This window comes from Alternaria hordeiaustralica, assembly GCF_023758085.1.
Source record: "Alternaria hordeiaustralica strain BMP 2776 chromosome Unknown scaffold_9, whole genome shotgun sequence".
Lineage (NCBI taxonomy): Eukaryota > Fungi > Ascomycota > Dothideomycetes > Pleosporales > Pleosporaceae > Alternaria > Alternaria hordeiaustralica.
Genome location: NW_026056781.1, coordinates 305,682 through 319,812, shown reverse-complemented (window position 1 = coordinate 319,812; position 14,131 = coordinate 305,682). Strand labels below are relative to the sequence as shown.

Below are 14,131 nucleotides of genomic sequence, written 5' to 3'. Positions count from 1 at the left end.
ACTGCTACTGACACATGCTCACACCATGCACGTGAGGTTCTTTGACATGTGTATTTCAGAAACGAGACGACAAGACCCACTAGATTTTCGCAGCACTGCACATGATGTACTACGTTAACCTCACTTGGGATGACGTTGTCGGCCCCATGAGAGCTGTCCAGGCCTCCGCCGCCGCACACGTGTGGATGTTGACTGGATGTTGACAAAGAGGGCAGAGTCATTTGCATGATAGGAGAAGAGACTGTCTTGGCTAGATGTTTGATTCACCAACTACACTTTACATATACACATCCGGTCTATTCGCCCGTGACGATGCAGCGCATTCAGAAGACCCGCTTAGTGCTCGTTGTTCTTGTGGTGGCCTGCAAGTGGTGAGTCACATCATCTCGTCAGCGCATCTGAATCGACTTACGGAGATGGAAGTAGTAGTTCTGCGCGTAGCCGATGGCGATCAGGAAGCCAATGACGTGAACGAGGGCTGTACAGGGTCAGTCTGGTGCTCCCATCCGATCTCGCAGGCTCAAGGACAGCGCTCGCATAGTCTCCTGTCCCGCCGGGTGCACTCACGCCTTGCCGAAGGGTTCTTGCCCATGTACTTCTTCTGGTAGCGTCCGAGAAGACCCTTGGCCTCGGGCTCGGGAGCTGGGCCACGGGGCAGCTTCTCGTAGAAGCTCACGACCTTCTGCATGCGGACAGCATTGGGGGAGGAGCCGATAGCCTGTTTCGTACATCAGCCCTGGTCTGGAACCGCCATTTTGAGAGTCGTTGGGTTGCGCCAAGGTTCGCAGTCGGGGTGCTGTGACTGTGGAGGCGTTTGCGGTGGGCCGAAGGTTGCGCGTATGCGATTGCGGGGGTTCGAAGGCGTGCTAGGATAGCGTTTGGAGGACTCTTACATTGGGAGAAGCAATCTAGAGAGCATTGTCAGTGCCATGCGCGGTCCGAGGGGCAGACAGAAGCCGTACCTTGGGGGGGATGAGGGTCGAGAGACCGCGCTTTTGCATGAAGCTCATCTTGACGGCTGCGGGCCAGTTAGCATCAATTGCACTCTCTCTGCGTGGCGGATCGGTTCGGGCGACGTACCAGGGCGGGCAAGACGATGGAGTGGAGATGGAGGTCGTGCGGTCGGTGGTGAGGTTCGAGGAAGAAAGCTGCAGGACGGATTATGCCGGCGCCTTCGCCAAGCAACCACCCCAGCTTCATCCCATTGCATCGACATCACCAGCATTCCCGCCCGCCACGCCGACGACACAACCACCATGGCCGCCCTACCGAGGACAATTGCATCGCGACTGCTCGCCCCCGCCCTGCGGCCCTCCGCGGCGAGGGTCATCGCCCCCTCCTTCCGCACCTATGCGACCAACGAGCCCACTCCCCACGGCCACAAGACGAGCTCCGAAGATGCGCCCGCCGTCAAACTCACGAGCGAGTCCACCCAGATCCGCGAGGAAAACGCCGCCGAGGGAATGAGGCACCAGCCAGACTACAATGTCGCCATTGACTACCGGACCTCGTGCGTCAACCGTGGATAAGGATAAGGCGGCATATGGCTAACATGTCCCCAGCAACTTCTCCCCGGTTCCCAAGCGCGTCATGGACGGCAGCGAGCCCGGTGACAGTGTTGCGGCTGCCGTTCTCTCCGGCGCCCCCACCGACCTCCAGGCGCGTACTGTTCGGTACGAGACATCCTCCACCCGACGTCGGCCGTGATACTAATTGTTCCCAGCATCTACAAGCCCTCCAAGACAGCCACACAATCCGGCGACTGGAACGCCTCGCACTGGCTGATGGACTGGGACGTCCTCCCCAAGGGCCACCGATGGGAGAACCCGCTCATGGGCTGGCAGTCGTCTGCCGACTTCATGAACGGCCACCGGATACAGTTCAAGTCCAAGGAGGATGCCATCAAATTTGCTAACAAGCAAGGCTACGAGTACTTTGTCCAGGAGCCCAACAAGCGGAAGACCGTCCCCAAGGCATATGCCAACTTGTTCAGTCACAGCCCAAAGAAGCTCAAGATCATAACAACCAAGTAAGAGTTGGATTTGGCCAGGCGCGAAACAGCACGTGTACATACTGCATTGAATTACATTTTCAAGATATTTTCCTCCTGGATGTCCCGTATATTGATGTTGATGTTCGAGCGTCCCGCATGCTGCCTGGCCGCCGCAACACCGCTCTTCCTGACGCGTTTGCAATTTCCTTGTGGTCTGAAAACTGCACCGCGCCGTCGTAATCCCCATTGACGGCGACTTTAACGAGGCAAACGCACACAGCCGCTAGCCATATATCAATCTTTCCTGCCCCTCCGTCTCTGTCTCTCCTTCATGAACCCCTCCACCGTTGCCGAACCTCTTTGTGCAGCCATGTCTTGGTCACCGGGACTCGAGGTGAAGGGCAGTAGCCCCAGACTGCCCTTCACCTCTGCGCTAACAAAAGCTAGAAGCTATATACAAACTTTTGAGCTTTTGTTTTGGTTCTCCAACCACCAAACTCCCATCACCAGTTAGTATATTGTACGGCTTCAGCGTATCTTTTGCTAATGGCGATCAGCCACACCAGACTACACAGTAGTCATCAAAGCACTCCACCACCTCGCCAACCAGCCAGAAAAGATGGGTCGAGCAGGATACGAAACTACCTACGTCTGCAACGACAAGGACTCTGCGGCGGCAGACGCAATTGCCATGCACGAGGTCAAGAGGGCCGAGGCAGCCGTAAGTATCTCATCACCTCCTGACACTACCATGGCACTAACGTACAACAGAAGATCGCGGCCATCGAGGCTGCTGAGGCTGCAGAAGCCAAATTCATCAGGAGCAAGAAGTCTCGTGGAATCGTGGCCGCACGCAAGGCCGCCAAGGACAAAGCCACCTCGCAGGCGGGTGCCTACGAGTCGGAGGGCGACTCAGACAAGACCACAAAGCCCTGACGACCGCGCACCACCAAGACACCTGCGGACGACCGTCTCTCCTCCGCTCATGGTACCCGTCTGGCGACAGTATAAAAGTTGGAACCTGATATTGAAAGAACGATACCCAAGCTTGATCAAAGCTGGTGGCATCTGTCTGGCGGCATATCACATTCGAAACTTGATTTCTGGAGTAAGGAATGGCATTGCATTAAGATACCCAAGTCTAGTTTAGCACAATGAAAAGTCATGAATTCGTTACAGTCTACCTCATCGCTCCACTCTAGTCTAGTAGTCTCCTCTCAACTATGCTCTGCCTCTTCGCCTTGACCGCAGCAGCTCCCTTGATTGCTGTCCTTGTGGCGTCGAAGAACTTGTTCGCCATCTTCTGTACACCCGTCTGCAAGTTGGGGTGTTCACCGTCATCTGTGTCCTTGACTGCGTCGAAGTCGGCGAAGTTGTCCACAAAGTAGACCGGGCTCTTCACATTGCTCTTCTTAGGCATATGCGTAGCCATGTAAGCGTTGAGGTCTTTGATGCCTTGAACGGCCTGGGCATTGAAGCGCGCGGGGTCCAATGGAAGGAGGTTAGAGACGACGATCTGCATGTTGGGATTCTTCTTCCGCATTTGTGCGATAAGAATGTCGTACGAGGCGATGATGTCGTTGATAGGCCTCTTGCCAATGAGGACATCGTTCGTACCGAGGAGCATGAGAACAACATCCGGAGGGTTCTTGTCGAGCCAGCCAGGCAGTTGGCTGTTCTTGACGATGTCGGCGGCTTGGAATCCGGGGTGACCTTCGTGATCCTGGTCGATGTTGGTCCCACTGCAGGTGCTCTTTTGGCCACCGACAAAGTCAAAGTTCGTCACACCTGCATCCCTAAGCTTGGTTTGGAGGTTGGCGCGCCAGCATCGCTTGAATGGGAGTCAGTGGGTGGAAATTTGAAGTGAGGAAGGTGGGATACGTACCGAGACAATGGAAGCACCAAATGGCATGACCTTGACTGTCTTTTGAGCGCAGACTTCGCTGGCAAGGGTGAGGAGCCCGAGGGCGAGGGCGGAGATCTTGACCATCTTGTATATGGATAAAGTATAGAAGTGGTGAAGATTGTTTCGTAGTTGTCTGAGTAGTTGAACGGTAATCAAGAACTCGAGAAGAGGAAGGCCGTGGTACTATGTATTAATAGCAGCGCGCAGTCAAGCCGTCGGTTGTGGAATCCGTGCGCGTGGGAAGCCCCTCGTGCGTTGTGCCGTTTGTTATCGCGATGCCCGGTAAGGTCCAAAGCGTAAGGCGGCAGGAGCTTTGCGTGACCCGTGAAATGAGGCCAATGTATTTAGCAATCACCGAGTTCAAAGGGCCGTTATGATAGATTCCGCGAACGTGTAGATATTTATTCCGAAAAAGTATAGTGAGCCAGGGGGCGAAGCAATATAAGTTATGGATAGTTCGTAGCAGTAGTAGCAAAGTAAACCTTGAATGTTGCTTGCTTGTGATATCAACATCCAGGGATGTGAACCGGCACCTTATATCTAATTCCCAGACACAGTACGGTGCACGCTAGACGTGATCAGACGACGACGGCGGAGTAGACTGGCCGCTGTTTCCAGGCCTTAGCTCCACCCACCCCGCCCTTGCTCGTCGTCGCCTAAAGTCAAGAAACAAAAGGCCGGGTGCGGCGTACATGTGCTGGTCGCCGTGGAAGGAGGAAGCGGCTGTGCCTGGCTCAGGAAGGCTGGCTGTACCACCCCTGTCAAGACCGTATCGGGAATAGATGACGCTAGAGTAGTCAGAACGCTTGGTCGGTTTGGGGAGACGGGAGACTAGATTGTAGGTCCAGATTACACTGTGCCGCTCGGGGGGCTTTGCGTTGTTGGTGATGCGGTGAACGGTATGCGTCTCCCCATGCTATACGCTCAGTATCGAAGGACGTGAAGCCAGTCATAAACAACAACAACAAAGACAACATGCCGCAGTCGCCCACGCCACAGCCAGTAGCAAGACTCGGTCGCAACAACTTTCGCGAGGTCTTCCAAATTGAGCCTACAGGGTCTCAGAGGTCTAGCCTCTGCCGTCATAGAACCCTGCCGCGCGTGGAGCTTCCTAGCAATCTAACCATACGAGAAAGCTTGTCGGCAGATGAGCTTAAGATAGCTGCAGGGACCCTAAGCGTGCGAAAAAAACGGAGCACGAGCGCAACACTTCGCGAAGATGTGTTCAAGGGTATGGTAGAAGGAATTCCTCCCATTGGTCTTTGCGACGTTGCGCCGCTACCACTTTGCTGAAAACAAAAGAGCAAGGGTGGATTTGGAACACTTCTGCGGTCGACAGGAAACGTGCGTGACACTGTCCGTGACAGAACGGCCGCTCCGCGATGCGATGGCGGGGGTGGAAACCTACAATGACAGCTGATGACGGACTAGATTCCTCGAGACCGAATTCTCGAGGCAGGATTGCATCCAAGCGCCATCGTATTGAAGCAAGCTACTCACGTTCTCGACGTCGCGCTGCAGGACAATGTGTCTCACGAGACTGTCGTACCATCAAGTTGGGAGCCATGTCGCAGATAACTCCGCGGGAAAGGGCACTTGAATGTCCGGCCAGCATCATCGGCGGCGTACGGCATCGTGGTGTTGGTCGGTCCTTGGTCGAAGGAGAGGATGTGGTGTGTCTGACCGGGACAAGATCAACTTCCGTGGCTTACGCCCTCTCGCTAAACCACCGGCTCAAGTGCTGCAACATGTCCCCTATACCTGAACGGGACGCAAGCCATCTCCACGTGCTACGACCTGCAGGTTCGCGCAGAGGGGCAAAAGGCCGCATTATCGGCGTTGGACAGAAGATTGCACTGTCAGCACTATGCCTGCACGCATCGTGGTGTGGTAGCTCGAGTGCTCCCGAGGTTGATCTTTCACGAACCTGCAGCAATCAGCATCATGCTCGCTATCTAGCTTCGCCCTCCTCCGCAGCTCCGCCTCTGCGCTCGAACAACAACACCAACACCAACACCAAGATCGTCTTCAGCCAGCCTTACGCTTGGATCGCAGCGTTGATCGCATCCAGAACAGCGCTAGGCGGCCGCTCCGCTGGCGATAGCGCGCTGTCGCTTAAACCTGGTGACCTGGCGTCTGGGCTCGCCCGGACGATCAATTATAGATTCTGCGCTTCGCTTTCGTATACAAGCCTAGAGTTTGGTTATATATCGGCGCATTGCAGTTCTGAGATGGATTCTACAAGTCTCGTGGGCAGGGCAGTGTATGCAGGGACTCTGAAGTGCGTCCATACTACTGCAATGATGCACCGGCATCGAGCTTGAACACTTGCATGTGCACAGGGTACGTGCTGGCGGGCCATAGCCGAGCGGGATCGAGGGTCAAATCGCGAATCGAAGCCGACTGAGCAGAAGATCTTCAGTGTAGAAAACGTCATTGGTGATTAAGGTTTGGTAGTCTACATCCACTGAAGAACTTACATTGAACATCGTCGATGTTCAGCGGGCGAAAGTAAGTTCAGGTAAACCATCTTCTTCTAATCATCAGCATATCAGCATTACAAGCATAGCCAGGCCGCGGGGCTTGCGACCGCAAGGCGACCCATGGTCCGGCCGCAATCCTACACAGTACAACTTAGGCTATCTATGCAGTCCTTGAAATCTAACACGACTGCGCCTCAACGGCTGGCTCAAGGCATCCATCACAGCCTATATTTCTTGTGAGCACAGGCCGAGAGCAGGAGTAATACCATGCGTTGTTTTCGGGGAGATTGCAACCATCTACCAATGACGTTCTGTCACGGAGTGATCAACGTATGGCTGAAACAGCCCAATCTTGTTGCTCCCACTCCAACATAATAGACTGCCCTCTAAGATCGTCACGAAGAAACACATCATTCACAGCGCGCTACCGCTCTGCTATGACGACACAACAAGAGGAAGCAAGTTTGTAGATGTAGCAGATTCGTACGGCATAGCGATGCCAAATATGAAGCGTCTACGTTTCAGTCGTCGCTACAAAGTTTGGCTTAGAAGGAGACTCGGGGCGTGGGTTTTGTGAAATAGAGGGGAAGAAACGTATCGGATGTCTCGGCCGGCGACCTGTTTCGTTATGAAGGACTATGGCAGGTATGACGGGAGTGTTTACAATATTGGGCCTTGGTTCTATCGGCGACCGCACAAGTATCCATCAATTATACTCGGCAAAGTTTGTGCTGTGAAAGACTAAAAGACTTTTTTGCACTTCTACATGCGCTATTGTATCGTACATTGTATACATTTGAGATGGACATGCCCATATATTGGGGTGCTTCGGACTTCGCCATCTGCCTGCAACAAGCTAGACATAGATCATCGTACTTGGTAAACCCATGCCCCCTGTACTGTGGTAGATTGGACTAGAACATAAAGGAACATATCTCAATCCTAGGATCATGCATAAGTTGCAATGACAGGTAGGCATGCAATGATAATCGACAGAAGAGAATGTCCATCTATAAGGCGGTTGCAGAAGACTGGTGGTGAAAATAGTAACGATCTGGCTTTTCATACCCATGCCTGTATAGTCATAGCGAAGATCTATAGATGGTAGTCAGTAAAGGCTAATGAAGAGACAGCCGATAAACTCTGACCGACCAGATTGACGTACGTAATAATCGACTCACAAATCAGACCCTGAAATATCGCTGATCAGGCTGGGACCGATCACTGAGTCCTGCGTCTCAGTTTGCGCTTCGGGTTGGGTTTGACCCGGAGGCAAACATTGTCCAGACGCGAGTATGTTCATGCCGTCAAAGAGGTCGTCCTGAGGAGATTCATAGATATTATCAGTACCGTCTAGGCCATACGATTGCGGAGGATCGTCAGAGTAAAGAGCGTTGGAGACGAGGGAGTGTCGGTCCGCCACCTGTTTTTCGGCGCTCGACTGTCGATATTGCGCAACTGGTATGATGGACATCCCTTCGTTCTCCTCGATGAGTGGCTCGGGGCCTGTGTTGCTGGGGTTTTCCTTATCATCATGCTCATAGTTCAGTGGTGACGCTTCCATTGCTTCGCGCGCTAGCTGGTCTTCAAGTTTCTCTTGAAAGATTTCGAAGGCCTCGCCTGGAAGGACAGGCCAATAGTCTCGATCGTGGTTGAGGTATCTCTTTCCTGGAGGATAGTGCCAGACATCCATCCCTTCCCGGTGTCGAATGCCATGGCCAGTAGTATCAGCTATAAGCAGCAAGCGCGGGGGTGTGAGGGCGACAGTAGCTGTGTTCTGTCAGTAAGTCTTAATATCGAGGGGAAGCTGGCCACCTACAAGCGCTGGACTCAATGTTGTTGCCGTCCTCCACACTAGCGAATACGGGCGCACCACTGGAGTCTAAGTCCAACGCATCGGATGTGTCGTAGTCGGCGGGGCGCGATCGCCTCCCATGGACTGCTTTAAACCTCTTCGCTCCTTTGGGATTGGATGCTGAATCATGTCCGGAATTCGCACGCTTACGAGAGAGCTTCTTGTGTTTGTTGCTCGAGATCGGTCTGTCGTCATCATCGCTGGATATGACGAGATACTTGTCCTGAGGGTGTATACCCATATCATACGATGCCTTGATACCCGAGACATTGCGCGTAGACCGTCTCGTACCCTCGGTAGGTACTGGTCGCGACTTGGTCTGCTTGCGCGCCTTGCTCTTCGTCTTTCGCTTCGGTATCTCCTCCTCATCTTCTCCCTCGCTTTGTGCACCGTCCGACTCGGTCTCATCAGCGTCAGTATCGAGGATGCTAGAAGCCTCACTTGAATCGCCAGACTCAGGGACTAGCTTTTCTCCGTGTGCCGAGCGACGTTTGGCAGCCTGAGAGGGTCGAACGGCATCGTCCATGGGGTGGTACTTCACGTCGTATACGAGCTTACTCTGTGTTCGGCTGCGCAAGCTATAAGACGAGGTAGGTACAGCGGAAGCGGGTGGTGTCATCGGTGACTTGTTGGATTCGACGACATTCTCAGCGCCAGCACTGGGCGCAGGACCGGTGCTACTCTCCCTGTTTCCAGAAGGTAGCGTGATTTGCTGCATACATTAATTAAAGTACACCATAGAATGGGGGAAGGACTTACCGGCGTCTTCACAGGATCGGGAACACCTTGACCGCTCTCCTCTGGGTGGAGAAAGACAGTACTGCCACTGCTGATTGTTTCGCTGGAATGACTGGAGCCGCGTCGTTCGGAAGCTTCTTCGGACGCAATCGGGGGTTTCCTGGCATCATCGAGCGATTCACTTGCGTGACGCGATCCATTAGCGGTTTCTTCTCGGGTGATGCTTGCATCTGCTTGGACAAGCAACTGTGTCGCGTTAGTGTAGCCTACGCGGGAAGTGAATGATTCACTCACAACGTTATTTTCTTGTGTAGTCTCACCCGTCACTTGAGGGTCATCTTCTATGAATGAGGAGAAATTGATTGAGTCAGCTGTACTCGCTTGCGACGAAGCCATTTGGGTAGTTGAGGGTAGTGATCGTAGAGGAGGTTAGCGAAGCTCATGCAAGTGGAGATTGGGGGAGAAACTGAGAGATGATAACGCGTGGGGAGTGAATATGCATCGCAAGGCAGGTGCGCTGAACGCGTCGGACACGCGCTCCAGCGTTCCTTCCCTGTTTTGCACTCTTGTGGTTCTGAGGAAGGAGCGAGTGAATACATCGCCCCGGGGAGATGCCGGGATTCACTGAGCACAACTTCGAAGGACTTATCATAGAACAATGACTATGCTTGAAGCCGGTATGACGTGGAGCAATCGGTCACATCAGTCGGACAACAATAACTATGGTAATGCACTATGAACAAATCAACAGTCTCCCAACGAACGTAAATTGTCTTCGCGACAGAATGCATGAATAATTTGGAGATAGATTGAATACGCTGGAAGATAGCAACGATGCTTCGCTGTAAGACGCCGGCACCCAAGAGATGTTTAGTGATGCATGTGGATATAAGCCCTCGCCCTCCATTTCGTCCCCGACATGATGCATGGAAAACACGCATGCACCCGCAATGCATTCGAAACGCCGTGATGAGAGCAATGACTGAGATGGAAATCGCTTGAACGCATGGAAATAAATGACAAGTGGATGGAACCAGGAAGATCAGCCTCGACGATTTAGTCGCGAGGTTAGCCGTACAGGCGGCAGCACGAAGTCGTCATCGTCGTCATCGTCATCAACCTCAATGTCGACGATCTTCAGTGGTTGTGGGGTAGTCACAGGCTGTGTTGCCAATGTGGTCTTGGGTTGAGTATCGAGTTCGGGTGATGGTGGTACTGATTGCGAAGTGTCTTTCCGGTATGTCATCTCGGGCTCTAGGGAAGACACGGATGTGTCGGAGGTCTCGTGCGCCTGTAATTCAGGTGGATGTTGTGCCTTGCGTGCGTTGCATTTCTCCACCTCGATCTTTGCCGTCTCCAACACAGTCTCAAAGCTCTTTCGTACTCCTTCCAGCTCTGTTCTGCAGTCGCCGTCACGTAATGTGAGATGCGCCGACTTCTCGCACAGCTCTTGGGCTTGCTCTAACGTTTTGTCCGAGGTATCGAACAGCACGACAGGTGTCTCTACACCACTGGTGACGCCTAGTCTACCGCTTCTCCTCGCTGCCGATCTTGCGCGTAATGATGACATGCGGGCTCGGTAGTTGATTTTGGATAGGTCGATCTCTTCGTCGTCGTCGTCCATGTCGTCCTCCTCTGCGCTCGACTCTGCCTGGGTGGCCATCTCATTCATTCTAGCCTCCATCTTGGCCTTACGTAACATGTTGCGTCCAGTCCCTATTGCCCGCACGAGCAGTTCGAACGACTTCTGCATGTCTCCATCGTAGTTGACAACCACCATGGTTCGAGGGCGATGGCGGGCAGTGCCAGGTTCGTGGCCGGACGAGACGGAATGTGACTTTCGTTTGCGACTTGTGACGGCGTCTGGAGGTGTTGCGTTCGAAGGCGCTGCGTCCTCTGCGATGGCGTCTAGTGCTGGTCGTATGGACGCGGTGGAGTCGGTCCGCTTCCCGAACGGCGACTGTGATACGGGCACTTTCGTATTATCGGCCTGCATGGCCGTGACCTTCTCTTGGATGCTGGCAATGTCCTGCAGCCATTGCGGCAGGTTGTCCTGGAGGAACACGAACGACTTCTCAATGTCGGACATGGTGGGCGAGGATTGATCGGGGATTCGGGGTTAAGCGGCACGAGTGGTGGTGGCAGGGTCGGATGCAGACGGGTTATTGCATAGAGCAACGACGGCGACGGTGACGGCGACGAAGTTGACGTGAGTGTCGACCAGCGAGCAGTGAGGCGGTGGATGTGGATTAGGGGAGCAGAAAGGGCGTGGTCGGGGTACGTGTGCAGCGTTGGGCGGAGAAATAGTGGCAGACGATCAGCGATTACTTATGGGGAGAGACGGCTGACGGGCAGGGAGTGCGTCTGGTACGAGATGCGATCAACGGGGCCAGACTCACAGACCCAACGGAGTCGTGTCTACCGGCATGCGAGTGGGACGATGGTGGTACAAGGCCACGGTGCATTGCATCAAGAAGAAAGAGGGGGCAGCCAGAAAGCAACGAGACGGCCTTGCATGGGCGCGGGTGCAAGGTGCAGGGAGGATACTCCGCTTGCAAGAGGTATGGGGTACCGCAGCAACGGTTCGTCGACCCTTGGCGGTGATCGAACAGGGCGCTCGGCCTTATTGCAGACGAGTCGCCAGATTACAAGATTCAATTGCCTCACTCCTTGCGCGCCCGCGTGTGTCGTCGTTGCGCGGCCACATGGCCGACGCCGTACAAGATCGATCCCACTGTCACCATGTTTCGCATGGCTTCACGATAACGCACCTACACACTTCACCTGTCGCAATCCACTAGCCGGCAGTGGCACCGCTTGGTAGCCTGGCTCGCATGCACATGATCTCCTCCAGTTGCGATGACAGCGCGAAACTTCCGTCTCGGAGCACACCCGCCGCCCGTCCAACGGTGCCAGCTCACCCCCATCCATCGACCTTGGCGATAGCGCGCATATGAGTTCCGCCCGGCGGCTATTACCTCCAGTAAGCACGATCGCGGCGCGTCCTATACCCGTGCCGCAGCGCCTCAGCCGAAACGAAAACAGGGTGCCCTTTGGCTTCTTTGCAACTTTGCGAATTGCCTACCAAATGCGGTAGTCGCAACGAGCATCCCACATGTCCGTATCGTCGTCCGTACCCATCCGTTCTTCCCAAAGTGTCCACGCACATGACGCAGACACGTCCACGATCTTGGTCCTGTGTAAGATGATGACTTGCTGTGCACAGTCCAGTGACCGACCTGCTTGTGCTCGCGAACGATGCCCGGCTAGGAAGGCGGGTGCGCGCACCTGACCTGTTGAAATGCGTACCCAATACCGTTGGACTGCTAACCGTTGAAGCTTACCACACAAACAGCTGTGCGCCTGAACGTTAACGCACACATCATACTTAGATTGGCCGCCTAGGTTGATCCCAGGCAGTTGACAACTACGCACCGCATCGATTACTCCTTCAGGCGACCTGGCGACTGAAATAGCGCACCCTTGTCGTGCGGGTAAGGGGCCTGCTCAACACGCGTTTCGTTTCGCACGTCTGCTTTTTAATATCATCAGCCCGGGGACTTGCGATGAACAAACCTCTTGCCCAGGTTTCACCTCCCATATAGGAAGAAGAAAAACATCTTGCCTGTGTGTGTTGCCCTACGCAATCGAAAACAGCTCCTCTCACCAGGCAAATCTAAACCGCGCTCAACAAATTTGTCATCTGTAGGCGACTATTCAAATCAACAAGGGCCATGGTCGTGGTCGCCGACCTGAGCCACATTGTGGGGAAGACTGCATCGGAACCACCCATGTGCATCCAGCAAGGGTCCACGGTCTCTGTGACAAACGAGTTACACAGCACAACATACGCTCGGCCCGATCAAGGCACCGAATAATGCCTAGGAACTCGTGGTATTGTTTCGAACATTCGAAATACTAGATCTCTTTCGAAACCATATTCATGCGTGCCGTTCAACAGCGCCCTTACGGCCAGAGCTCCTCAGTCCTCCATCCAGCGTTGGCCTTTGCGCTCTCGTCGAATGTGTATCTAAATCTCCGTGCCTTTGCTGGATCGCTGAGATCCGTCTGCTCCACCGAGTCTGGCACAATCACCACAAGGCGGAAATTCTTGCGTGCCACGGGGTCTTGCAAATCGTCGACCTTTGAGCCAAGGGCAAGGTTCTTGTCGTCAAATGGTTTGGAGGTTGGCTGGCCGGGTGGAGGGTTCTTGAATGAGCCTGAGATAACTTGTTAGCGATTTGCAAGATACAATAGACAACGGCCATTGTTACCTTTGATGCCAGGACTCTGGTTACCAAAGAAACCAGTCAGCTCCCTTTGCCAGCTGAAGTCGCCTTCTTTGCCCTCATCGACGATCCTCATCCTCTTTCCCAGCTCGCTTTTGACAGTCCTTACACCACTGCTCTCGTCATCGCCCTCAATATCGGGTGCAATGATGAAAGCCCTTCCCTTGATCCGCCATTGTGTACCAGTATCAGCGTTCCAGTACACAGCCTCTACAGGGCCTCCACCACCACTGCCCTGCACCTGTTCGCTGCTCTCAGCGTGCCCCGCACTCGTCGCGAATATCTGTCCGACCTTCTCCATGCGAACATCCGTCGTAAACGTTGGGCAATCGCTCTGGTAGACTTGAGGATTGCGCTCTGCATCGTTGTGCTTGTTCTCTGGTAGCTCGGCCCAGAAACCGCGGTGGATGCAGTATCGCACGCGGGGCACGAAGGGTGTAGGCGAGCCCTTGGGCGCTGCATCGAGCGTGCCCAACACGAATTCAGGCGATTTCATCTTAGAGATGTGCTCGCTGAACAAGGACTTCCATGGCGCAGGCGGGAGGGCCGATGCTGAAGGTGCGGTGGTAGACATGGTGCATAGAAATCGCGAAAGGCGGCGGGATGCTGTGCGTGAAGCTATGATGGCTATTATGAGTATATAATACTGTGTTAGTCGTGATGATGGAAGTTAATTGAGCTCTGAAGCTACAGACTATTTGATGTGTCGGAGAATGATGTCGTCATCACCTAGATCGGTACCTGCGCAATCGTGCAGATTCAATGAGGTCAGTAGCTTGTGTCTAGTCTAGTGCAAGTACCTGTGCGGCTGTTCGACATGTATTTCGTAGAAAAGTGACTAAGAATGAGGGTATCTGCGGACACCGA

At 53.9% G+C, this 14,131-nt stretch overlaps 7 protein-coding genes across 7 annotated transcripts; 2 read left to right on the top strand and 5 right to left on the bottom strand.

The window, feature by feature from the left end:
• Positions 1 to 336: 336 nt before the first annotated feature.
• On the bottom strand, positions 337 to 1,010 carry J4E84_005344 (uncharacterized protein; the record flags this gene model as incomplete). Its single annotated transcript, XM_049387941.1, has 5 exons — positions 337 to 362; positions 413 to 478; positions 568 to 718; positions 894 to 908; positions 963 to 1,010. The coding sequence occupies 5 exons, from the start codon at positions 1,008 to 1,010 to the stop codon at positions 337 to 339; spliced, it is 306 nt and encodes a 101-aa protein (XP_049244181.1).
• Positions 1,011 to 1,256: 246 nt separating this feature from the next.
• J4E84_005343 (uncharacterized protein) lies at positions 1,257 to 2,033 on the top strand (the record flags this gene model as incomplete). The annotated part of the gene is made up of 3 exons (XM_049387940.1): positions 1,257 to 1,510; positions 1,563 to 1,673; positions 1,724 to 2,033. 3 exons carry the CDS (start codon positions 1,257 to 1,259, stop codon positions 2,031 to 2,033), a joined length of 675 nt encoding a protein of 224 aa, XP_049244180.1.
• A 579-nt stretch (positions 2,034 to 2,612) lies between these two features.
• J4E84_005342 (uncharacterized protein) lies at positions 2,613 to 2,929 on the top strand (the record flags this gene model as incomplete). The annotated part of the gene is made up of 2 exons (XM_049387939.1): positions 2,613 to 2,714; positions 2,765 to 2,929. The coding sequence occupies 2 exons, from the start codon at positions 2,613 to 2,615 to the stop codon at positions 2,927 to 2,929; spliced, it is 267 nt and encodes an 88-aa protein (XP_049244179.1).
• A 262-nt stretch (positions 2,930 to 3,191) lies between these two features.
• On the bottom strand, positions 3,192 to 3,983 carry J4E84_005341 (uncharacterized protein; the record flags this gene model as incomplete). Its single annotated transcript, XM_049387938.1, has 2 exons — positions 3,192 to 3,824; positions 3,879 to 3,983. The coding sequence occupies 2 exons, from the start codon at positions 3,981 to 3,983 to the stop codon at positions 3,192 to 3,194; spliced, it is 738 nt and encodes a 245-aa protein (XP_049244178.1).
• Positions 3,984 to 7,559: 3,576 nt separating this feature from the next.
• On the bottom strand, positions 7,560 to 9,371 carry J4E84_005340 (uncharacterized protein; the record flags this gene model as incomplete). Its single annotated transcript, XM_049387937.1, has 4 exons — positions 7,560 to 8,002; positions 8,202 to 8,949; positions 8,997 to 9,221; positions 9,270 to 9,371. The coding sequence occupies 4 exons, from the start codon at positions 9,369 to 9,371 to the stop codon at positions 7,560 to 7,562; spliced, it is 1,518 nt and encodes a 505-aa protein (XP_049244177.1).
• A 646-nt stretch (positions 9,372 to 10,017) lies between these two features.
• J4E84_005339 (uncharacterized protein) lies at positions 10,018 to 11,064 on the bottom strand (the record flags this gene model as incomplete). Its single annotated transcript, XM_049387936.1, has 1 exon — positions 10,018 to 11,064. One exon carries the CDS (start codon positions 11,062 to 11,064, stop codon positions 10,018 to 10,020), a length of 1,047 nt encoding a protein of 348 aa, XP_049244176.1.
• Positions 11,065 to 12,941: 1,877 nt separating this feature from the next.
• On the bottom strand, positions 12,942 to 13,838 carry J4E84_005338 (uncharacterized protein; the record flags this gene model as incomplete). The annotated part of the gene is made up of 2 exons (XM_049387935.1): positions 12,942 to 13,195; positions 13,250 to 13,838. 2 exons carry the CDS (start codon positions 13,836 to 13,838, stop codon positions 12,942 to 12,944), a joined length of 843 nt encoding a protein of 280 aa, XP_049244175.1.
• Positions 13,839 to 14,131: the final 293 nt, after the last annotated feature.